This window comes from Diachasmimorpha longicaudata, chromosome 6 (genome assembly GCF_034640455.1).
Source record: "Diachasmimorpha longicaudata isolate KC_UGA_2023 chromosome 6, iyDiaLong2, whole genome shotgun sequence".
NCBI lineage: Eukaryota > Metazoa > Arthropoda > Insecta > Hymenoptera > Braconidae > Diachasmimorpha > Diachasmimorpha longicaudata.
Genome location: NC_087230.1, coordinates 2766923 through 2792847, shown reverse-complemented (window position 1 = coordinate 2792847; position 25925 = coordinate 2766923). Strand labels below are relative to the sequence as shown.

The window sequence follows — 25925 nt, the reverse complement described above, 5'->3', positions numbered from 1 at the left end:
GATGGACAGGACAGGATGGATGGACAGGACAGGATGGATGGACAGGACAGGATGGATGGACAGGTATCGATCCTAAAGGGGGTTATACATTTTGGGAACCCTTGCCTAGAACACCTTGGTGTAATAAACACTTTTTCAGTTTAGTTTTTCAGGGCTTAGCCCACAAGACTGTCACTAAGAACGATATTTTGTATACAGTTCAGTTAAAAGATACTAGTTTCACTTTATCCAAACAAGGTACAGATTATGCCTGTGGTATAAGGTTAGTCGTAACAGAATATCCTAAACTTTTTATAATTGAATCAAATAATACTGAACCATTAAATCAAAATATTGCGATAGATTTTAATACAGATAATATGGACTTATTCATGTACGTAAATGCTAAATTCATTTACGTTGAAAGATTTATTAGAACTCAGATGAACAATTTGTATCGAGACGTAATGCACCACCACTGTAACTTGGAACGGGAAGTTTTGAAAAACAGTTTAGCAATTGCCTCCATTATGCCAGATGAATTTGCATATAGATACATGAAAGGTCCAGGTTACATGGCGGTAGTAGCAGGTGAAGTTGTACACATCATTGAATGTATTCCTAAAGAATTAAAAATAAGAAAAACGAATGAATGTTATAATCGTTTACCAATAATGCAAGGAAATGAAACCGCGTATTTAACACCACGAACTCATATCGTAGTAACACAGGCAACACAGATACCATGTAATTCACCACTACTACAATACTACCGTTTGGGTAGCACATGGTTCAAGATGCTGCCGCAACCAGTTGAAACTCTTCCTCCTGCTGAAATCAAACCACATGGAAAAATCACGTGGAAGTATCACAATCCACAACATTTGGCAACCAGTGGAATTGACACCGAATCGGATCTCGAGAAAATGCGAGATAGAATTATGTTTCCAATGGAAAATACAGCAGTGCTGAACAAAATCGCACAGAGGGTATCAGGAAATGGAACACAATATGCCTCACCCTCAATGTTTAATCTATTCGATGAAAATGCGTTAGAAAAGCTAGCAGAAAACGCGTGGGAAAGAACGTGGGGTCGTTTTATTAAGTTTGGCGCAATAAGCGCAGGATTTATTGGAATTTTCATGGTCATCAGGATATGCAAACTCCTGGTGGACACAATCATCCATGGATATACTCTTCATTTGGTTTACGGATGGTCCATTCATTTACTAGGAGCAATTTGGGACTCCGTTACACACCTTCTTTTACACCTGGCACGATCTCGGCGAAATTATACACGTGCTGAAGATCGTGATATCAAACTAGCAAAAATTCCATCCGCGTCAGCCGAATTGACAGATCCAATTTATCCACAATGTGAACTCACAACTGAAGAGTCAGGACAAGAAACCCTGACAAAAGACAATTTCGTTAAAAAAAAAAAAAAAAAGAAACCCATCACTGCGCTGCTCTCATTACTCCATTCTAATTACAGATTTTCTACGGCGGATATAAAAGTTCGCCCCATTAACACTTTAAACCGCAAACTGATCAGATTATAATGGAAGAAATTCGTGCTCGTCTGCGCATTCAAACACTGGAAGATGCGGCCAGGCCAATGGTAGCAACCGTGGAAACACCAAGAACCGTTGCAGTGACAGCAAAAGCCTCCGTAACAGTAGCCGAAACAACAGCAGAAATAGCCAAGGAGGCGGCTAAAACCACAATAGAAACAGCGGAAGCAGCCGCAGAGACAACTGCACAAAAAATGTTTATGGAAAAATTAAAAAATTTTCCAACGAAAAAATATAGTGGGCCAACAACAGCGTCCAACCGACCGATGTATTGGTCACCAAACATTGAGGATCTAATGAATGTGAGGGAACCACGAAGCCATCCCCTGATTCAGCAGTACCAGTTAGCCTGGTGTATCAAGGCATCTGGGAAGGATGAAGTTTGGATAGACGAATGGTATTGAATCTATTGCAAACTCCACGCACCAGCAGGAGCAGAGAGGGAAGAAAAACTTCACCGACTCTGCAAACATACATTTGACGTGAGATGCCCAGGATGTGGAGAACAGCTGGTAGAGGTCCGGAAGACGACGGAATGCCAGGATTGTGCTCACGTGTTTCATGAAAATAACGTCGAGTACTTTTATTCTAGAGGACTTAATGTAGAAGCCAATCTTACTAGAAATAAGTAATTAAGTTTAACTAATTAAAATTTTCTCCGTATGTCTTGTATTTTGTCGTATTTGTAAAACTCTTTTTGCGTCGTTCTCGCTCTTTTTGTCACTCGTACTTCCGTCTAACGGCGGGGGTGTAACATCCATCGAAAATACACATTTTAAACATTTGTCCCGTTATCAACATTTAGAAATCGTGTTTCCCACGTTAGATTATTTGTCTTAAGATTTGTAATAACCAGCTGCATACGAGTGTACTATCTACACGAAATCACATTTTGGAATTTATCGCGTTATCAAAACCTAGGAATCATGCTCTCCAGGTTGCATTGTTTACTTTGGGACACATAAGGACCTACTGAATATGAGCAAACTAACTAATCATTTTTCCGTTGAAATATCAGAGGAAATTCGTTGGCAGACTGGGGACTCGAATAGGATCCTTATCACGTTAAATATACACCCATCCACACTCTATATTTTCGTTTGGTTCCTTGATAATAAGTTTCGCCTAAAATAAGTGGGAAGATTCAGTTTCTTTTTTTCCCAGGCTCTTGATAGAATTTACCTTGTAACAGGAAGCGATAACAACCTTCTTGATAAAATTCCTTTATTTTAGTTTCTTTTTCAATGTTCTATTTAGTTTTTAAAATTGTGGAAGGAGAAAATGGGACCTCCCGAAACAATTCCTATTGGTACAATGGGGTAGGAAAAGTCCGCCCACATTTTCAATGTCTGATGTGGAGGGATTGGAGTTAACCCTGAAGCATCGAGATGAGAGTAGGAAACAATATAAATCGGGTTCCAAGGTTGGTAACGATTGGGCCCGTAATTTTCTTGATATCTAAGGACACACCCTCAAAGCGAGGTTATAAAACCATATCCACGTGTTTTCCCTCCTCAGTTAAGTAAGAGCAATTAAGCATAGTTGTACCTAGTCGAGGTCAGTTTTGTATTCCGTGGCAAGTCCACATTTTTTTTTATTCTTTAACTCCTCAAGAAATAATCTGTACTTGAGTAATAAACGATTATCAGTGTGGTAAATTCTTTTGTGCACTGTCTTCAAGTGACAGTTTATTACCTCAACATCCAGCGTTAGATCCGAACAATTGTAACGGATTTCAACCAAATCTGTAAGTGGAAAATCTTTGTTTTCTTAAATATAGACTCTCTAGAGTCATTTTATCAACAAGATTTGTTTTGTGTTTTTATTAGATTTTCCACATTTCTCCTACGGTTCTTACCAAGAACCTCGATAAAAATCTCCTTTCATTAACCTCTCTTTTGGGATTTTAATTCTTGTTTAAATATATTCATTTGTTCCCTCTCTACTAACTTGAAGTGACTTTTTCAAACACTTACAAGTTATTAGGAGGAAGAGTTACGTCATTAATTCGAGTCATTGTTTCCCTGTTATTTTTGACGTAACACCATCATATCGAACCCGAATATCAACTTCTATGATTGAGTTTTTCGTGAGCAGTGGTCGCGAAGAAAACGATGTTGCATCAGTTTCCTTGGTTATTCGACGTGCTGAAGCCGAATATGATGTCAGATTTCGTCTAGTTAAAGCCAAAAAAAGTGCCCGATGTGCTCTAGGAGGCCCAGGAGCGGAGAAAAATGTGAAAAACGAAAAAATCGACTTTAGAAAATTCCCGGACCCCTAGAAAAATCGGAAATCGTCTCACGAATCGAATGGCGCCAGCCAAATTGTCCTAGCTATAATATTTCCAAAGATATGGGCGAAAAACGGTGTGTGGCCAAATCCGTGCCCGTATTGCTCTAGGAGGCCCAGGAGCCGAGAAAATCGCGAAAAACGAAAAAATCGACTTCAGAAAATTCCCGGGCCCCTAGGAAAATCGGAAATCGTCTCACCAATCCAATGGCGCCAGCCAAATTCTCCTAGCTATGATATTTCCAAAGATGTGGACGAAAAATGGTGTGTGGCCAAATCCGTGCCCGTTTTGCTCTAGGAGGCCCAGGAGCCGAGAAAATCGCGAAAAACGAAAAAATCGACTTCAGAAAATTCCCGGACCCCTAGAAACATCGGAAATCATCTCACGAATCCAATGGCGCCAGCCAAATTCTCCCAGCTATGATATTTCCAAAGATATGGACGAAAAACGGTCTGAGTCCAAATCCGGGCCCGTTTTGCTCTAGGAGGCCCAGGAGCCGAGAAAATCGCGAAAAACGAAAAAATCGACTCCAGAAAATTGCCGGACCCCTAGAAAAATCGGAAATCGTCTCACGAATCGAATGGCGCCAGCCAAATTGTCCTAGCTATGATATTTCCAAAGATATGGGCGAAAAATGGTGTGTGGCCAAATCCGTGCCCGTTTTGCTCTAGGAGGCCCAGGAACCGAGAAAATCGCGAAAAACGAAAAAATCGACTTTAGAAAATTCCCGGACCCCTAGAAAAATCGGAAATCGTTTCACGATTCGAGGGGCGCCAGTCAAATTGTCCTAGCGATGATATTTCCAAAGATATGGGCGAAAAACGGTGTGTGGCCAAATCCGTGCCCGTTTTGCTCTAGGAGGCCCAGGAGCCGAGAAAATCGCGAAAAACGAAAAAATCGACTTTAGAAAATTCCCGGACCCCTAGAAAAATCGGAAATCGTCTCACGAATCGAATGGCGCCAGCCAAATTGTCCTAGCTATAATATTTCCAAAGATATGGGCGAAAAACGGTGTGTGGCCAAATCCGTGCCCGTATTGCTCTAGGAGGCCCAGGAGCCGAGAAAAAGGCGAAAAACGAAAAAGTCGACTTTAGAAAATTCCCGGACCCCTAGTGTTCCGTCGCGGAAGTAATCATCGCATTTAGGGTAGTTTTAACGTGGGGAAAACCCACTTTTTGTAAAAGCAAATAATATTTTTAAATTATTTATTTTTGCTTCTTTTATTGAGGATTTTTGAATAGACCGTCATTCGAACCCAAATTTTGCTAAGTCCCCTGCTCCAACGTAATTACTCATTTATTATTTTTTTACGGTCACTCAGACATTTTAGGCCCAGACCCGTCCCAACTTACGACTCCCTCTCCCTCTCCGCGCGCCATCACAACCCACCTTTTTCCGGAAAGTAATTAACCAATTCCAATTTGTATACACTTTTCTCAACCAATTGGAAAACACCGAATTTTCTTCTGAGTCCGCGCGGATTTCCGCTTTTAACCTGACATTTTCTCTCACCTCTAGTTAGTTACCTCTAAGAGTTCCTATCGTGCGAACCTTCTCTACATCGACGGTATAGTCTAGTATCGTCTAGTCATACATCGCGATTTGATTCAATAATTTCACTCGTTCTCCCGTAAAACTTGAAAATCAATTCACAGTCCATTTAAGTAAAAATATTATTGTAAAATAAGTGTGTGTTTTTAAATATAGTGAAATTTAGAAAAAAGGTGATTTTGTATCTTTTATTCCTGATTTACGACACTGAACCCTTTTCGACATTCCAACAGTTTGAGAGAAAAATCATATTTTATTTTTCAAACTAAACATTTTGGTCCTTCGAGCCGGATCTGTGAACAAGTGATTCGTGAGTGCGTGAACATTTTTTGAGCTTTACTGGCATATCGTTGCCATAAAAAATATTGATTACCTCAGTGTTTGTTGTGTGTGTTTCCTATTGTGAAAGCAACTCATCATGGCAACTGAAGCCCGACTTAAGACGCTTAGGCATCAACGTGGAAATATAAAAGCATCTGTAACGATGTTTAAAGCGACATTGGCAGCATACGTGGCACTACCCTTGGAACAACGTAAACCAGAGAAACTCCAATTCGCGCTGGATGGAATGAAAGAACGTTTCACACGTTTTGAGGAGATCCAGGATGAATTAGAAGAGTTGGACCCAGACATAGAAACGCCACAACGTTTTGATTTACTAGCAAGATACGAAGAGGTCGCCGGTGAGGCCCTCCACGAACTCTCATCCCTTCGACCAGCACGACTACCGCTGCAAGAAAATGATAATGCTTCGGTGCAATCGGATTCAGTCAATACGGCCGCATCCTTACTGTCACTCCTACGCCTACCTGAACTCGATATTGCCAAATTCGACGGATCATACGAAGCCTTCCATTCATTCTGGGATACTTATAACAATGTCATCCATCAGTATCCTGGATTATCAAATTCTCGAAAACTGCAATATCTTCGAAGTCTCTTGACTGGGCGGGCCGCTAAGGCTATTGAGTATCTCCGAGACACCGATGATAATTACGAAACTGCCCTGGACATCATTAAGAAAAAGTTCGACAACACGAGGAAAATCATCCGTAGACATTGGGAACTGCTGCATGAGTATCCTACGCTAACAAAGGACACACCAGAGGCACTTGGCAATCTGGTGGACACATTTTATCAGCACATTAGAGCGCTGAACAATCTGAAGCAGCCAGTGGATCAATGGGATCTACCCCTCATCCATTTGATCCAATCGAAAATCAGTCTAGAGACGACCTACCTCTGGGAATTGAGAATTAAAGACTCCAATCTTCCCAAGTACACGAGTCTGCTTGAATTTCTGGAAAACCGTTCGCAGTGTTCGTCAGTGACAAGTCCATCCACACGAGATGAAAAACCCCAGCGCAATCGAGGACGGAGACAAGCATTCGTGACGGTTAACTCACCAACAGTTGTTTCATGTGCCATGTGCAAGGACAATCACAACATTATGAGGTGTCAAAAGTTCAAGGGATTATCACCGCGGGATCGCTACAAGGAGGCAAAGAAATTGTCTCTTTGCATCAATTGTCTCACTCCAGGCCACGGTGTAAATAGTTGCAACTCAAGGAATTGTCCACGTTGCCAGCAACCCCACCATTCTCTTCTGCATCGGTCAGAACCACCATCAACAGGCGAGCTACCTACCTCCGGAGCAGCGCCAACACCCACCAACCAGTCCTGACTACGCCAGGAGCAGAGCCCAGCTGATCTATCGAGTCATACGTCACTTATAGTCAACTCTTCTACCTGCGATTTGATGGTAACAGCCAAACTCAAGGTATTAAATATTAATAATAGCCCAATCGATTGTCGAGCGTTGCTGGACACCTGTTCCACAACCAACTTTATGACTGAGAGTTTGGCCACCTCCCTTGGAATACCGAAAAGTGATTTTTCCACATCAGTTCGGGCTCTGAACACGGTCACTACTACAACTAAACACCTTGTCGTCGCTACAATACGTTCGCGAATCAGTAACGAGGAACGAACCATCACATTCTTGACGGTTCCCAGCATATCAACAACAGTACCGGGCCAACCACTCGACAGGGATAAAATAAAAATTCCCTCAAGTTTGAAACTTGCTGATCCAGAATTTCACCAACCAGCACCCATTGATATGTTGATTGGAACAGGAACTACACTTTCATTTCTCGGATCTCAAAAAATGCGAATTTCTTCCGACGGTCAGCCTGATTTGTTTCTCATGCAGACCACTCTTGGCTGGGTCATTGGAGGGGGAGCTCCTACATCTAGATCCTCTCGCCAACGTTCATGTCATCTCACCAGCTCTAACTCCTTGGAATTCGATTTAACTAAATTCTGGGAAATTGAGGAGACTACAGAGGACCATCGTTCCAATAATACTGGAACTACATGCGAACAACATTTCAAGGATCACGTGAGTAGAGACGCGACAGGACGATACATCGTTGCTCTTCCCTTCAATGATAATATCTCTCACCTTGGGATATCGAGATCTCGAGCCTACAATAGATTCAAATCCTGTGAGAGGAAACTCCATCAAGATCCGCAACTCGCGAAGCAATATACCGCTGTCATTCGAGAATATATAGATCTCGGACACATGACCGAAATTAATTCATCACGACTGGTTGATCACGGATATTACTTACCTCATCACGCGGTGTTCAAAGAGGGCAGTCTCACAACCAAACTACGGGTTGTCTTCGATGGATCCGCCAAAACCAACACTGGGTTCTCCTTGAACGATGCTCTTCATGTGGGTCCAACTATTCAAGATGACATCTTCACCTTGTTATCACGATTCCGCTTTCATCGGTACGTTCTGACGGGTGACATCGAGAAAATGTATCGACAAATTCTCGTTCGCCCAGAAGATCGTAAATACCAACGCATTTTGTGGCGCGACGATGATGGACCAGTGAGGACATATGAGCTCAACACTGTAACGTTTGGATTAGCATCAGCACCATATCTAGCAATTAGATGTCTCCATCAACTAGCTGATGACGAACAACATCAATACCCCATCGGAGCCATGATCCTGAAGAGAGACCTATACGTGGATGACCTACTCACAGGAGCAAAGAACCGTGAAGAAGCTCTCATTATTAGAAGTGAATTGGAAAAATTAATGAAACTTGGCTGCTTCAATCTTCGACAGTGGGCATCCAACGACCCCACACTACTTCAGGGTCTACCCTCCGAGGACATCAACAAACACCTGCAGATTAGAGACTCGACGACATTAAAAACGCTAGGAATCTATTGGGATTCCGCTACTGATCAGATCAAATATTCCGTCAAAATCGCTCCAGATATTCAACAAATAACAAAAAGAGTGGTCTTATCGGAAACTGCAAAATTATTTGATCCATTGGGTCTGCTATCTCCAGTGATCATCGTCGCCAAAGCTTTCATCCAAAGGTTATGGGCATTAAAAATTCATTGGGACACCATTCTGCCAGCAGAACCTCAAAGGGAATGGCTTCAACTCTACCAACAGTTACCATTGTTGGAGCAAACGACCTTTCCACGGGGAGCATTGATACCAGAAGCTACCAACATCCAGCTCCACGGATTTTGCGACGCAAGCAAAATGGCGTATGGAGCCTGTCTATATCTCCGGTCATCTGATTCTCGTGGTAACGTGGAAATAAATCTACTTTGTTCCAAATCTCGTGTTGCTCCTCTTAAAGAGCAAACTATTCCACGCCTCGAACTATGTGGAGCCCATCTTTTAACTACACTCGTGGCAAACGTCAAGAAGGCCATTCACTATGATATCGACGAAATTTTCTACTGGACAGACTCTACAGTGGTTCTACATTGGTTGAACACACCACCCCACAAGCTCCAAGTTTTCGTCAGCAACAGAGTAGCAGAGATTCAGCAGAAAACCGCAATTCAGAATTGGAGACACGTAAGAACCCATGATAATCCAGCTGACTTGGTGTCTCGTGGTCAAACACCATCAGAATTCATCAAACCTTCGCTCTGGGTTCACGGTCCAACATGGCTGCAGGGGAGCGAGAGAGACTGGCCCGATCTTCAACTGGACTTTTCAACGCCAATACCTGATCTGCGGAAGTCTCAAGCAGCCAACCAGGGAACCTGCCTAGCTACAACAGCTGATCTTCAACCCGTCGATGTCTGGTCATCTTCACTCTCCAAATTACAACGGGTTGTTGCTTATTGTCTGCGAGTCAAGAATTGTTTAAAACTTACTTCGAAATTTAAAACGTATCGTCGAGGTCCACTAACAGTTGATGAACTGGAAGCCGCTCTCCGTGCTATAGTGCACTGGGTACAATTGGAAAACTTCGCAGCGGCAATCAGAGAACTCCAACATCCTCAAACCACTAAACACAAATCCTCGGCACTAGCAAAACTGGCAAGGTTATCTCCCTTCATCGACAAGGACGGATTGCTACGAGTGGGAGGACGCTTGATGAATGCTAGCATTCCCTATTCTCAGCGTCACCCCTTCATCCTACCCAAGAGACATCCAGTATCCGACCATATCATCCAGCACGAACATCGACTCCAATTACATGCTGGTGCTCAAGCCACGTTGTACGCTGTTCGTCATCGTTTCTGGCTATTAGATGGACGCCAGTCAGTTCGTCGCATTATTCGTTCTTGTGTCAAATGTATTCGACACAAGCCACCACCTGTAGATTACATCATGGGTAATCTACCTGAAGCTCGAGTGACAGAGTCTCGGCCATTCACCAACGTCGGCATCGACTACTGTGGTCCTTTCTTTATAAAAGAAAAGAAGATACGCAACAGGGGTCGCATCAAAGTTTACGTCGCTGTCTTCGTATGCCTCGCAGTCAAGGCAGTCCACCTGGAAGTCGTAAGCGATCTTACCACTGAAGGATTTCTTGCTGCCTTACGACGCTTCATCGCTCGAAGGGGAGCCTGCAGCAACATCTATTCCGACAATGGGACAAATTTTGTGGGTGCGAATAATGAGCTGAAGGAGATCCACCAATTTCTGGAGAACGAGGATCATCAAAGAAAAATTATTCATTTCACCGCTTCGAAGGCGATCCGCTGGCACTTCATCCCAGCACAATCACCGAACTTCGGTGGACTCTGGGAAGCTGCAGTGAAATCCTTCAAACATCACTTGCGAAGGATTGTCACCAACGAACTTATCACGTTTCAAGAGTTCAATACATTAGTGATCGAGATTGAGGCTGTCCTGAACTCACGACCTCTCACTCCTCTTTCAACGGATCCAAACGATCCCATCGCATTAACTCCTGGCCATTTCCTGATTGGGGACTCTCTGACAACCTTGCGAGGTCCAGACTTCAGGGAAACTCCAAGCACTCGTCTGTCAACTTGGCAACATATTCAGAAGTTGAAGCAAGACTTCGGGGCTCGCTGGCATCGAGAATATATCAGCGGGCTCAATCTCAAATCCAAGTGGACAAATGGGGAACACCCAATCAAGGAAGGTACTCTGGTGATTATCAAGGACGACAACTTGCCTCCAATGCAATGGGCATTAGGTAAGGTCGTCACCACCCATGCTGGCACAGACGGCATCATCCGGGCAGTGACAGTGAAAACTGCCAAGGGGATATACCAGCGCAACGTGAGGAAATTGGCCCCTCTTCCGATCACCGATGATTCCAGATGTTGATCATGGCTTCTCAACAGGGGAGAATGTTCCGTCGCGGAAGTAATCATCGCATTTAGGGTAGTTTTAACGTGGGGGAAACCCACTTTTTGTAAAAGCAAATAATATTTTTAAATTATTTATTTTTGCTTCTTTTATTGAGGATTTTTGAATAGACCGTCATTCGAACCCAAATTTTGCTAAGTCCCCTGCTCCAACGTAATTACTCATTTATTATTTTATTACGGTCACTCAGACATTTTAGGCCCAGACCCGTCCCAACTTACGACTCCCTCTCCCTCTCCGCGCGCCATCACAACCCACCTTTTTCCGGAAAGTAATTAACCAATTCCAATTTGTATACACTTTTCTCAACCAATTGGAAAACACCGAATTTTCTTCTGAGTCCGCGCGGATTTCCGCTTTTAACCTGACATTTTCTCTCACCTCTAGTTAGTTACCTCTAAGAGTTCCTATCGTGCGAACCTTCTCTACATCGACGGTATAGTCTAGTATCGTCTAGTCATACATCGCGATTTGATTCAATAATTTCACTCGTTCTCCCGTAAAACTTGAAAATCAATTCACAGTCCATTTAAGTAAAAATATTATTGTAAAATAAGTGTGTGTTTTTAAATATAGTGAAATTTAGAAAAAAGGTGATTTTGTATCTTTTATTCCTGATTTACGACACTGAACCCTTTTCGACATTCCAACAGTTTGAGAGAAAAATCATATTTTATTTTTCAAACTAAACACCTAGGAAAATCGGAAATCGTCTCACGAATCGAATGGCGCCAGCAAATTGTCCTAGCTATGATATTTCCAAAGATATGGGCGAAAAACGGTGTGTGGCCAAATCCGTGCCCGTTTTGCTCTAGGAGGCCCAGGAGCTGAGAAAAAGGCGAAAAACGAAAAAGTCGACTGTGGACAATTCCCGGACCTCTAGAAAAATCGGAAATCGTCTCACGAATCCAATGGCGCCAGACAAATTCTCCTAGCTATGATATTTCCACAGATATGGGCGAAAAACGGTGTGTCGCCAAATCCTTGCCCGTTTTGCTCTAGGAGGCCCAGGAGCCGAGAAAATCGCGAAAAACGAAAAAATCGACTTCAGAAAATTCCCGGACCCCTAGAAAAATCGGAAATCGTCTCACGAATCCAATGGCGCCAGCCAAATTGTCCTAGCTATGATATTTCCACAGATATGGGCGAAAAACGGTGTGTCGCCAAATCCTTGCCCGTTTTGCTCTAGGAGGCCCAGGAGCCGAGAAAATCGCGAAAAACGAAAAAATCGACTTTAGAAAATTCCCGGACCCCTAGAAAAATCGGAAATCGTCTCACGAAGCCAATGGCGCCAGCCAAATTATCATGGCTATGATATTTCCAGAGATATGGGCGAAAAACATTGTGATTCCAAATCAGGGCCCGTTTTGCTCTAGGAGGCCCAGGAGCCGAGAAAATCGCGAAAAACGAAAAAATCGACTTTAGAAAATTCCCGGAACCCTAGAAAAATCGGAAATCGTCTCACGAATCGAATGGCGCCAGCCAAATTGTCCTAGCCATAATATTTCCAAAGATATGGGCGAAAAACGGTGTGTGGCCAAATCCGTGCCCGTATTGCTCTAGGAGGCCCAGGAGCCGAGAAAAAGGCGAAAAACGAAAAAGTCGACTGTGGACAATTCCCGGACCCCTAGAAAAATCGAAAATCGTCTTACGAATCCAATGGCGCCAGCCAAATTCTCCTAGCTATGATATTTCCAAAGCTATGGACGAAAAACGGTCTGAGTCCAAATCCGGGCCCGTTTTGCTGTGGGAGGCCCAGGAGCCGAGAAAATCCCGAAAAACGAGAAAATCGACTCCAGAAAATTGCCGGACCCCTAGAAAAATCGGAAATCGTCTCACGAATCCAATGACGCCAGCCAAATTCTCCTAGCTATGATATTTCCAAAGATATGGGCGAAAAACGGTCTGAGTCCAAATCCGGGCCCGTTTTGCTCTAGGAGGCCCAGGAGCCGAGAAAATCGCGAAAAACGAAAAAATCGACTTTAGAAAATTCCCGGAACCCTAGTAAAATCGGAAATCGTCTCGCGAATCGAATGGCGCCAGCCAAATTGTCCTAGCTATGATATTTCCAAAGATATGGGCGAAAAACGGTGTGTGGCCAAATCCGTGCCCGTATTGCTCTAGGAGGCCCAGGAGCCGAGAAAAAGGCGAAAAACGAAAAAATCGACTGTGGACAATTCCCGGACCCCTAGAAAAATCGGAAATCGTCTCACGAATCCAATGGCGCCAGCCAAATTCTCCTAGCTATGATATTTCCAAAGATATGGGCGAAAAACGGTGTGTGGCCAAATCCGTGCCCGTTTTGCTCTAGGAGGCCCAGGAGCCGAGAAAATCGCGAAAAACGAACAAATCGACTTTCGAAAATTCCCGGACCCCTAGAAAAATCGGAAATCGTCTCACGAATCGAATGGCGCCAGCCAAATTGTCCTAGCTATAATATTTCCAAAGATATGGGCGAAAAACGGTGTGTGGCCACATCCGTGCCCGTATTGCTCTAGGAGGCCCAGGGGCCGGGAAAAAGGCGAAAAACGAAAAAATCGACTGTGGACAATTCCCGGACCCCTAGAAAAATCGGAAATCGTCTCACGAATCCAATGGCGCCAGCCAAATTCTCCTAGCTATGATATTTCCAAAGATATGGGCGAAAAACGGTGTGTGGCCAAATCCGTGCCCGTTTTGCTCTAGGAGGCCCAGGAGCCGAGAAAATCGCGAAAAACGAACAAATCGACTTTCGAAAATTCCCGGACCCCTAGAAAAATCGGAAATCGTCTCACGAATCGAATGGCGCCAGCCAATTTGTCCTAGCTATAATATTTCCAAAGATATGGGCGAAAAACGGTGTGTGGCCACATCCGTGCCCGTATTGCTCTAGGAGGCCCAGGGGCCGGGAAAAAGGCGAAAAACGAAAAAATCGACTGTGGACAATTCCCGAACCCCTAGAAAAATCGGAAATCGTCTCACGGATCCAATGGCGCCAGCCAAATTCTCCTAGCTATGATATTTCCAAAGATATGGACGAAAAACGGTCTGAGTCCAAATCCGGGCCCGTTTTGCGCTAGGAGGCCCAGCAGCCGAGAAAAAGGCCAAAAACGGAAAAATCGACTGTGGACAATTCCCGAACCCCTAGAAAAATCGGAAATCGTCTCACGAATCGAATGGCGCCAGCCAAATTGTCCTAGCTATGATATTTCCAAAGATATGGACGAAAAACGATCTGAGTCCAAATCCGGGCCCGTTTTGCTCTAGGAGGCCCAGGAGCCGAGAAAATCGCGAAAAACGAAAAAATCGACTTTAGAAAATTCCCGGAACCCTAGTAAAATCGGAAATCGTCTCGCGAATCGAATGGCGCCCGCCAAATTGTCCTAGCTATGATATTTCCAAAGATATGGGCGAAAAACGGTGTGTGGCCAAATCAGGGCCCGTTTTGCTCTAGGAGGCCCAGCAGCCGAGAAAAAGGCGAAAAACGACTACAACTGATACATCCCTTTATGAATTTTTCGACCTTTTCTCTCATACCTGTGAACCAATAATTTCGCTTGACTAACGCCTCCGTTTTCGTGACTCCAAAGTGACCCTGCTCATGAGCCTGTCTAATAATCTGTGTTTGCATAGCTCTTGGAACCATTAATAAAACGTCGTCTTTCATTTTTCTATACAATAATTCATTCTGTAAAACATACTCAGTCGTCTTACCCTCATTCATCGCTTCAATGACATTTCTAACATCTTTATCCTCGCTTTGACATTTTCTTAGCCTGGCAATCATGCTTTCATCACTTTCTTCGATTAATAATGTTTCGGGTAAGGGATTCCTACTCAAAGCGTCTACATGAGCCATGCTTTTCCCTGGACGATGCTGAATTTCATATTTAAATTCCTCTAAAAGTAATGCCCACCGCGCGACGCGGACACACAAATCCTGTTTGTTCATCGTCATAGTGAACGCTTTACAATCAGTGACGATTTTAAAGGGAATCCCCAATAAGTAAACTCTAAACTTTTTTAAGGACTTGACAATTGCTAATACTTCTAATTCATAACTATTATATTTCTCCTCGGCACGAGATGTTTTTCCGCTCGCGAAATAAACGGGATGAAATGCTTTGTCTTCTTCACATTTTTGCATAAGGATTGCTCCATACCCTAATTTTGACGCGTCAGTATGAAGCTCAGTTTCCGCTCCCGTTCGATACAAGTGTAGAATGGGATGGCTACTCAATGCGATTTTCAATTGATTAAAAGCCCTTTCTTGTTCTACATCAAAATGCCACTCTACGCCAGATCTTAACAGATTTGATAATGGTCTAGCCACACGCGCATATCCTTGGATAAATTTTCGGAAATATCCCGTCAATCCCAAAAAACTCTGGACATCTCGGACGCATGTTGGCTTGGGAAATTTTATCACGGCTTTGATTTTATTCGTTGACGGTGAAACTCTACCTTCGTCGATAACATGTCCTAAGTATTCTATACGTGTCTGCAAAAATTTGCATTTTTTCCAATTGATTAATAATCCCGCTTTTTCTGCAATATCGATCACATACTTTAAATTTTCCATCGCGTCTTTTTTATTATTAGCCGGAATTATTACATCGTCCATGTATGTGAGCACAATATTTTTCGCGATTGCGTCTCGAAAAACTGCGTTTATGAATCTTTGAAATACCGACGGTGAATTGCACAGCCCGAATGGCATCTTTAAAAATTCGTATTGTCCGCTCGGTGTCACAAACGAAGTAAACTTTCGGCTTTCTTCCGATACGTCAACGTGAAAAAATCCATTTTTGAGATCGAGTGCAGTGAATATTTTCGAGCCTTGCAACCGGTCTAATTGATCTTCTATCAACGGCAGAGGGTAACGGTCTTTCACGATCTTCTTGTTTAATTTTCGATAATCTACGCAAATTCTAGTCTCACCATTCTTTTTCCCTACTAAAACAATAGGACTCGCGAATTCCGAATTCGAGATGCGAACAATCCCCTGCTCCAGCCATTCACCTATTTGTCTGTCTACTTCCTGTTTCTCAAAATAGGACAACCGTCTTGGCCTCTGAAATACAGGTGTATCTTCTGTCAAAATTATTTTCATCGTGATCTCTACGTCTCGCGTCTTTACCGGTTTGTAAGTATCAATAATATCACTGATCTCTTCGCGCAACTCTACGTCGCCAATGTGCGATAAATCCAATGAAGTATCCTCAATAACATCAATTTTTAAAACTTCCGGAATCTCAGCATCATCGTCGGGAAAAACATTTACAATTTTTTGAATTGTTACTTTGCCTGCAATCGAACGCAATTCTACCTGATTTAAGAAGTCAGCTCCAATAAGTACAGAATATTTCATCAAGAAATCATTTACTACGTGAAATGTAATGTTGTAATTCTCTTTATCAATAATTATGGAAGTTTCGAATGATCCCATTGTCGAATTATTTGTCGCGCCTAACCCGTCAAATTGCGTATCTTGCCCTAATGAGGGGGACCCCAGTTTTATGAATGTTTTTCTACTTATCAAACTAAGGTCGCTTCCTGTGTCGATGACTGCTGAATATTTTTGGTTGCCCAATTCTACATCCTTCAACTGCTTTCCTCTCGGTGCCTGGAACGATGCATAAGATGATGTTTTCTTCTCGTCTGACTTCGCTGAACACCTCGCTGCAACGTGGCCGAATCCTTTGCACTTGAAACACTTTTGTCCTTTCTCCTTATGAGGACACTCCCTACTTAGATGGTCTTTCTCACCACAATTAAAACAATATCTAGTATTATCATTTCTCACTGAAGCACTCGGTTTGACGATTTTTTTCTTGTCGTCCACTTTAACACTTTTTGATTTTAATCTCATCTCGGCCTTCATCGTCTCGTACTCGGAAAATCGCTCCTTAAGATCCCTAATTGTCCTTGCTCCATATAGTTTATTTTTGTTAACTGGATCGTCTGGAATTCCGGTCACGATGTACTGTATCACCGAACGCACATCAACGTCTCCTTGCGCTGCAATATCCATCATTTTATAGATGTATGCTTGGAACGATTCATCTGGCTTCTTTTTGCGTTTAGTCAACTCCTGGTGAATTTTATAGCTGTCAATGATCTCTGCGAATTCTTCCTTCAGACCTTTTTTTAGTTTAGACCACTTCCTGAATTTCTCGTAATTGACGAACAGCTTCGCTGGACCTTTTAACATCCGCTTGGCATAAGTCACTTTCTGTACGTCATTCCATTCGCACATTTCGGCCATTTCTTCGAAATCGTTTATCCATCGGATAACACTGATGTGATCGTCTCCAGAGAATGAGTCCATTGACTCTTCCACGTCTTTAAATGTGAGGTTGTAGTTACGAGGTCGTCTATTAGATTCGTGCCGTCTATTGCGTCTAGTTCGTCTAGCTTCTTCCTCGGACTCGTCGCTACTCTCGCTGCTGGGTCCATCGTCTTCGTCGTCTTCTTCACCGTCTAATTCAGCTCGTACATCGTCTAAGAGACCCTTGGCGACTCTGCTAGTTGAAGCACCGTGTTCGCGATCGAAAATTAGCGCAGTCCTCAATCGCAACTGCAACTCGCTCTTGTTGCCAGTTGTTTTCAGCTTTCGTTTGCTCAACGCCTCTTTGAGTTGAGGAAGCTTCATTTTCTCCAATGTCTCACAAATCGCGGCTTCTTGTTCTCGCTGGGACTCCTCCTGCTGTTTCCTCTTTCGTTCACGTTCAGAGTCGGACATTTTACTACACTTTTTCACTAGAATGGCTGTACCTTTTTTTTTTCGTATCCCGGACGAGCCCCCAAAAATATGTGGGGATACTTTTTTAAAAAGATAAAAACAGTTTGATTTCTAGTAAATTATATTATTCATAAGAAACACTAGGTTTTACAAAAACACTATACACTTAAAGTTTTCCGACACTTATTAATTGAAATGAAAACGTCTAAATCTAACTAATCGTCGTCGAATAAACTTCTGTCACTCCTCGATTCTAACTCTACACGCGCTCTCTACTCAGGACTCTCCCTCTCAACTACTTACTACATACTAACTACTTCTCTTAACAAAAATACCCTTGGCACCCCCGATCCCTCCATCTGGGCCTCTTCTCCCACCACCGTTATGGGGCCCTGTTTGCCATTTTCCGTCTATGGGGAATTCCCCAAACGTGGCGGAGTGGGCCAGCTGCTAATGGCCTAGGCGCCATTAGTGAGAGTGCGTGGGTTCTACCTTAATAAAATAATAATAAAACTACGTCTAAAAATCTCCGATACTACAACGGTGTGTGACCAAATCCGTGCCCGTTTTGCTCTAGGAGGCCCAGGACCCGAGAAAATCGCGAAAAACGAACAAATCGACTTTCGAAAATTCCCGGACCCCTAGAAAAATCGGAAATCGTCTCACGAATCGAATGGCGCCAGCCAAATTGTCCTAGCTATAATATTTCCAAAGATATGGGCGAAAAACGGTGTGTGGCCACATCCGTGCCCGTATTGCTCTAGGAGGCCCAGGGGCCGGGAAAAAGGCGAAAAACGAAAAAATCGACTGTGGACAATTCCCGAACCCCTAGAAAAATCGGAAATCGTCTCACGGATCCAATGGCGCCAGCCAAATTCTCCTAGCTATGATATTTCCAAAGATATGGACGAAAAACGGTCTGAGTCCAAATCCGGGCCCGTTTTGCGCTAGGAGGCCCAGCAGCCGAGAAAAAGGCCAAAAACGGAAAAATCGACTGTGGACAATTCCCGAACCCCTAGAAAAATCGGAAATCGTCTCACGAATCGAATGGCGCCAGCCAAATTGTCCTAGCTATGATATTTCCAAAGATATGGACGAAAAACGATCTGAGTCCAAATCCGGGCCCGTTTTGCTCTAGGAGGACCAGGAGCCGAGAAAATCGCGAAAAACGAAAAAATCGACTTCAGAAAATTCCCGGACCCCTAGAAAAATCGGAAATCGTCTCACGAATCCAATGGCGCCAGCCAAATTGTCCTAGCTTTGATATTTCCAAAGATATGGACGAAAAACGGTGTGTGGCCAAATCCGTGCCCGTTTTGCTCTAGGAGGCCCAGGAGCCGAGAAAATCGCGAAAAACGAAAAAATCGACTTCAGAAAATTCCCGGACCCCTAGAAAAATCGGAAATCGTCTCACGAATCCAATGGCGCCAGCCAAATTCTCCTAGCTATGATATTTCCAAAAATATGGGCGAAAAACGGTGTGTGGCCAAATCCGTGCCCGTTTTGCTCTAGGAGGCCCAGGAGCCGAGAAAAAGGCGAAAAACGAAAAAATCGACTGTGGACAATTCCCTCACCCCTAGAAAAATCGGAAATCGTCTCACGAATCCAATGGCGCCAGCCGAATTCTCCTAGCTATGATATTTCCAAAGATACGGACGAAAAACGGTCTGAGTCCAAATCCGGGCCCGTTTTGCACTAGGAGGCCCAGCAGCCGAGAAAAAGGCGAAAAACGAAAAAATCGACTGTGGACAATTCCCGAACCCCTCGAAAAATCGGAAATCGTCTCACGAATCCAATGGCGCCAGCCAAATTCTCCTAGCTATGATATTCCAAAGATATGGACGAAAAACGGTCTGAAACGGTCCAAATCCGGGCCCGTTTTGCTCTAGGAGGCCCAGGAGCCGAGAAAATCGCGAAAAACGAAAAAATCTACTGTGGACAATTCCCGAACCCCTAGAAAAATCGGAAATCGTCTCACGAATCCAATGGCGCCAGCCAAATTCTCCTAGCTATGATATTTCCAAACATATGGGCGAAAAACGGTGTGTGGCCAAATCCGTGCCCGTTTTGCTCTAGGAGGCCCAGGGGCCGAGAAAAAGGCGAAACACGAAAAAATCGACTGTGGACAATTCCCGAACCCCTCGAAAAATCGGAAATCGTCTCACGAATCCAATGGCGCCAGCCAAATTGTCCTAGCTATGATATTTCCAAAGATATGGGCGAAAAATGTAAGTGGCCAAATCCGTGCCCGTTTTGCTCTAGGAGGCCCAGGGGCCGAGAAAAAGGCGAAAAACGAAAAAATCGACTGTGGACAATTCCCGAACCCCTCGAAAAATCGGAAATCGTCTCACGAATCCAATGGCGCCAGCCAAATTCTCCTAGCTATGATATTCCAAAGATATGGACGAAAAACGGTCTGAAACGGTCCAAATCCGGGGCCGTTTTGCTCTAGGAGGCCCAGGAGCCGAGAAAATCGCGAAAAACGAAAAAATCTACTGTGGACAATTCCCGAACCCCTAGAAAAATCGGAAATCGTCTCACGAATCCAATGGCGCCAGCCAAATTGTCCTAGCTATGATATTTCCAAAGATATGGACGAAAAACGGTGTGTGGCCAAATCCGTGCCCGTTTTGCTCTAGGAGGCCCAGGAGCCGAGAAAATCGCGAAAAACGAAAAAATCAACTTCAGAAAATTCCCGGACACCTAGAAAAATCGGAAATCGTCTCACGAATCCAATGGCGCAAGCCAAATTGTCCTAGCTATGATATTTCCAAAGATATGGGCGAAAAACGATGTGTGGCCAAATACTTGCCCGTTTTGCTCTAGGAGGCCCAGGGGCCGAGAAAAAGGCGAAAAACGAAAAAATCGACTGTGGACAATTCCCGAACCCCTCGAAAAATCGGAAATCGTCTCACGATTCCAATGACGCCAGCCAAATTGTCCTAGCTATGATATTTCCAAAAATATGGACGAAAAACGGTCTGAGTCCAAATCCGGGCCCGTTTTGCTCTAGGAGGCCCAGGAGCCGAGAAAATCGCGAAAAACGAAAAAATCGACTTTAGAAAATTCCCGGACCCCTAGGAAAATCGGAAATCGTCTCACGAATCGAATGGCGCCAGCCAAATTGTCCTAGCTATGATATTTCCAAAGATGTGGGCGAAAAACGGTGTGTGGCCAAATCCGGGCCCGTTTTGCTCTAGGAGGCCCAGGAGCCGAGAAAATCGCGAAAAACGAAAAAATTGTTGCCTGTAAAGTCGGTTTTACGGGCGAAGATTTTACGTGACAACGTCTTTTTCTCGGTAGAATATTTATTGATATGAATATAATTAAATTGCACAATAGGAACAAGGAATTGAATGAAAATAAGAATTGCACAAATTTTAACTATAGAAATATATTTTGTTTACTAAAACATTGTACATGTAAACTTAAACTTAACTAACTCCTATTTGAGTGATTTTGTTGAGGATAGGACGATGATACGAGAAATATGAAATGAAAGGAAGTGTTTCTGCTGTAATGTGTCTTGCGAAAGTCAAGTCGATAGTTGTTCCTTTTAACGTAGTTGACTTAGAAACGTTTGATACGCAATCAAGATTATACGTATTTTTCATGAAATTAAGAAACGAGCACACACACACATCCGCACACACAGAATTATTTTCGTCACTATCAACATTTATCAATAGTATGACATAACCTATAAACTCAGTTTCTCAACTTTTGTGTCAATCTAACAATTAATCAATCAATCATAGTTTACGATAATGAAATATCAGTGTACAATTATTTACCTTTATTGTTGTAGTTGTTGTAAATGACGAATCTAAGCACTCCACATTTTCACTACAGACACAGCAGACGATACTTTAACCACACGTGTGAACTTGTATTATGACGCTTTCTTGTTTTTCCAACGCCAAGAACGTTCGAGAAAGACAAAGACAGAGACAAGCATGCGCCGATTCAATGCGCGGCAGACCGATCATAGTTGAGTGGGAGAGAGACGCAAGGCATTCGGCGGGCCTCTCTCTCGTTCGGTGACTCATCGTAACGTTACCGGGCGTTACACTTTTTCATAAGTGACTCCCAGCCGCAACCTAATTTAAGACGTTGTCACGTCAAAAATCGACTTTAGAAAATTCCCGGACCCCTAGGAAAATCGGAAATCGTCTCACGATTCCAATGGCGCCAGCCAAATTGTCCTAGCTATGATATTTCCAAAAATACGAACGAAAAACGGTCTGAGTCCAAATCCGGGCCCGTTTTGCTCTAGGAGGCCCAGGAGCCGAGAAAATCGCGAAAAACGAAAAAATCGACTTTAGAAAATTCCCGGACCCCTAGAAAAATCGGAAATCGTCTCACGAATCCAATGGCGCCAGCCAAATTCTCCTAGCTATGATATTTCCAAAGATATGGACGAAAAACGGTCTGAAACGGTCCAAATCCGGGCCCGTTTTGCTCTAGGAGGCCCAGGAGCCGAGAAAATCGCGAAAAACGAAAAAATCGACTGTGGACAATTCCCGAACCCCTCGAAAAATCGGAAATCGTCTCACGAATCCAATGGCGCCAGCCAAATTCTCCTAGCTATGATATTTCCAAAGATATGGACGAAAAACGGTCTGAAACGGTCCAAATCCGGGCCCGTTTTGCTCTAGGAGGCCCAGGAGCCGAGAAAATCGCGAAAAACGAAAAAATCGACTTTAGAAAATTCCCGAACCCCTAGGAAAATCGGAAATCGTCTCACGAATCGAATGGCGCCAGCCAAAATGTCCTAGCTATGATATTTCCAAAGATATGGGCGAAAAACGGTGTGTGGCCAAATCCGTGCCCGTTTTGCTCTAGGAGGCCCAGGAGCCGAGAAAAAGGCGAAAAACGAAAAAATCGACTGTGGACAATTCCCGGACCCCTAGAAAAATCGGAAATCGTCTCACGAATCGAATGGCGCCAGCCAAATTCTCCTAGCTATGATATTTCCAAAGATATGGGCGAAAAACGGTGTGTGGCCAAATCCTTGCCCGTTTTGCTCTAGGAAGCCCAGGAGCCAAGAAAATCGCGAAAAACGAAAAAATCGACTTTAGAAAATTGCCGGACCCCTAGGAAAATCGGAAATCGTCTCACCAATCGAATGGCGCCAGCCAAATTGTGCTAGCTATGATATTTCCAAAGATATGGACGAAAAACGGTCTGAGTCCAAATCCGTGCCCGTTTTGCTCGAGGAGGCCCAGGAGCCGAGAAAAAGGCGAAAAACGAAAAAATCGACTGTGGACAATTCCCGAACCCCTAGAAAAATCGGAAATCGTCTCACGAATCCAATGGCGTCAGCCAAATTCTCCTAGCTATGATATTTCCAAAGATATGGACGAAAAACGGTCTGAGTTCAAATCCGTGCCCGTTTTGCTCTAGGAGGCCCAGGAGCCGAGAAAAAGGCGAAAAACGAAAAAATCGACTGTGGACAATTCCCGGACCCCTAGAAAAATCGGAAATCGTCTCACGAATCCAATGGCGCCAGCCAAATTCTCCTAGCTATGATATTTCCAAAGATATGGACGAAAAACGGTCTGAGTCCAAATCCAGGCCCGTTTTGCTCTAGGAGGCCCAGGAGCCGAGAAAATCGCGAAAAACGAAAAAATCGACTTTAGAAAATTGCCGGACCCCTAGGAAAATCGGAAATCGTCTCACGAATCCAATGGCGTCAGCCAAATTCTCCTAGCTATGATATTTCCAAAGATATGGACGAAAAACGGTCTGAGTTCAAATCCGGGCCCGTTTTGCTCTAGGAGGCCCAGGAGCCGAGAAAAAGGCGAAAAACGAAAAAATCGACTTTAGAAAATTCCCGGACCCCTAGAAAAATCGGAAATCGTCTCACGAATCCCATGGCGCCAGCCAAATTCTCCTAGCTATGATATTTCCAAAGATATGGACGAAAAACGGTCTGAGTCAAAATCCGTGACCGTTTTGCTCTAGGAGGCCCAGGAGCCGAGAAAATCGCGAAAAACGAAAAAATCGACTTTAGAAAATTCCCGGACCCCTAGGAAAATCGGAAATCGTCTCACGAATCGAATGGCGCCAGCCAAATTGTCCTAGCTATGATATTTCCAAAGATATGGACGAAAAACGGTCTGAGTCCAAATCCGTGCCCGTTTTGCTCGAGGAGGCCCAGGAGCCGAGAAAAAGGCGAAAAACGAAAAAATCGACTGTGGACAATTCCCGGACCCCTAGAAAAATCGGAAATCGTCTCACGAATCCAATGGCGCCAGCCAAATTCTCCTAGCTATGATATTTCCAAAGATATGGACGAAAAACCGTCTGAGTCCAAATCCGGGCCCGTATTGCTCTAGGAGGCCCAGGAGCCGAGAAAATCGCGAAAAACGAAAAAATCGACTTTAGAAAATTCGCGGACCCCTAGGAAAATCGGAAATCGTCTCACCAATCGAATGGCGCCAGCCAAATTGTCCTAGCTATGATATTTCCAAAGATATGGACGAAAAACGGTCTGAGCCCAAATCCGGGCACGTTTTGCTCTAGGAGGCCCAGGAGCCGAGAAAATCGCGAAAAACGAAAAAATCGACTTTAGAAAATTCCCGGACCCCTAGGAAAATCGGAAATCGTCTCACGAATCGAATGGCGCCAGCCAAATTGTCCTAGCTATGATATTTCCAAAGATATGGGCGAAAAACGGAGTGTGGCCAAATCCGTGCCCGTTTTGCTCTAGGAGGCCCAGGAGCCGAGAAAAAGGCGAAAAACGAAAAAATCGACTGTGGACAATTCCCGGACCCCTAGAAAAATCGGAAATCGTCTCACGAATCCAATGGCGCCAGCCAAATTCTCCTAGCTATGATATTTCCAAGGATACGGACGAAAAACGGTCTGAGTCCAAATCCGGGCCCGTTTTGCACTAGGAGGCCCAGCAGCCGAGAAAAAGGCGAAAAACGAAAAAATCGACTGTGGACAATTCCCGAACCCCTCGAAAAATCGGAAATCGTCTCACGAATCCAATGGCGCCAGCCAAATTCTCCTAGCTATGATATTCCAAAGATATGGACGAAAAACGGTCTGAAACGGTCCAAATCCGGGCCCGTTTTGCTCTAGGAGGCCCAGGAGCCGAGAAAATCGCGAAAAACGAAAAAATCTACTGTGGACAATTCCCGAACCCCTAGAAAAATCGGAAATCGTCTCACGAATCCAATGGCGCCAGCCAAATTCTCCTAGCTATGATATTTCCAAACATATGGGCGAAAAACGGTGTGTGGCCAAATCCGTGCCCGTTTTGCTCTAGGAGGCCCAGGGGCCGAGAAAAAGGCGAAAAACGAAAAAATCGACTGTGGACAATTCCCGAACCCCTCGAAAAATCGGAAATCGTCTCACGAATCCAATGGCGCCAGCCAAATTCTCCTAGCTATGATATTCCAAAGATATGGACGAAAAACGGTCTGAAACGGTCCAAATCCGGGGCCGTTTTGCTCTAGGAGGCCCAGGAGCCGAGAAAATCGCGAAAAACGAAAAAATCTACTGTGGACAATTCCCGGACCCCTAGAAAAATCGGAAATCGTCTCACGAATCCAATGGCGCCAGCCAAATTCTCCTAGCTATGATATTTCCAAAGATATGGACGAAAAACCGTCTGAGTCCAAATCCGGGCCCGTATTGCTCTAGGAGGCCCAGGAGCCGAGAAAATCGCGAAAAACGAAAAAATCGACTTTAGAAAATTCGCGGACCCCTCGAAAAATCGGAAATCGTCTCACGAATCCAATGGCGCCAGCCAAATTCTCCTAGCTATGATATTTCCAAAGATATGGACGAAAAACGGTCTGAAACGGTCCAAATCCGGGCCCGTTTTGCTCTAGGAGGCCCAGGAGCCGAGAAAATCGCGAAAAACGAAAAAATCGACTTTAGAAAATTCCCGAACCCCTAGGAAAATCGGAAATCGTCTCACGAATCGAATGGCGCCAGCCAAAATGTCCTAGCTATGATATTTCCAAAGATATGGGCGAAAAACGGTGTGTGGCCAAATCCGTGCCCGTTTTGCTCTAGGAGGCCCAGGAGCCGAGAAAAAGGCGAAAAACGAAAAAATCGACTGTGGACAATTCCCGGACCCCTAGAAAAATCGGAAATCGT

The 25925-nt window shown here is 44.0% G+C and overlaps 3 protein-coding genes across 3 annotated transcripts; all 3 read left to right on the top strand.

Moving 5' to 3' along the window:
• Window positions 1–472: 472 nt before the first annotated feature.
• Window positions 473–1541, top strand: LOC135163949 (uncharacterized). The gene has a single exon (XM_064123855.1). The coding sequence runs from the start codon at window positions 510–512 to the stop codon at window positions 1539–1541; it is 1032 nt and encodes a 343-aa protein (XP_063979925.1). The 5' UTR covers window positions 473–509.
• Window positions 1542–5812: 4271 nt separating this feature from the next.
• On the top strand, window positions 5813–7078 carry LOC135163948 (uncharacterized). The gene has a single exon (XM_064123854.1). The coding sequence runs from the start codon at window positions 5813–5815 to the stop codon at window positions 7076–7078; it is 1266 nt and encodes a 421-aa protein (XP_063979924.1).
• A 75-nt stretch (window positions 7079–7153) lies between these two features.
• LOC135163947 (uncharacterized) lies at window positions 7154–11530 on the top strand. Its single transcript, XM_064123853.1, has 4 exons — window positions 7154–10993; window positions 11035–11080; window positions 11223–11236; window positions 11471–11530. Exons 1-4 carry the CDS (start codon window positions 7154–7156, stop codon window positions 11528–11530), a joined length of 3960 nt encoding a protein of 1319 aa, XP_063979923.1.
• Window positions 11531–25925: the final 14395 nt, after the last annotated feature.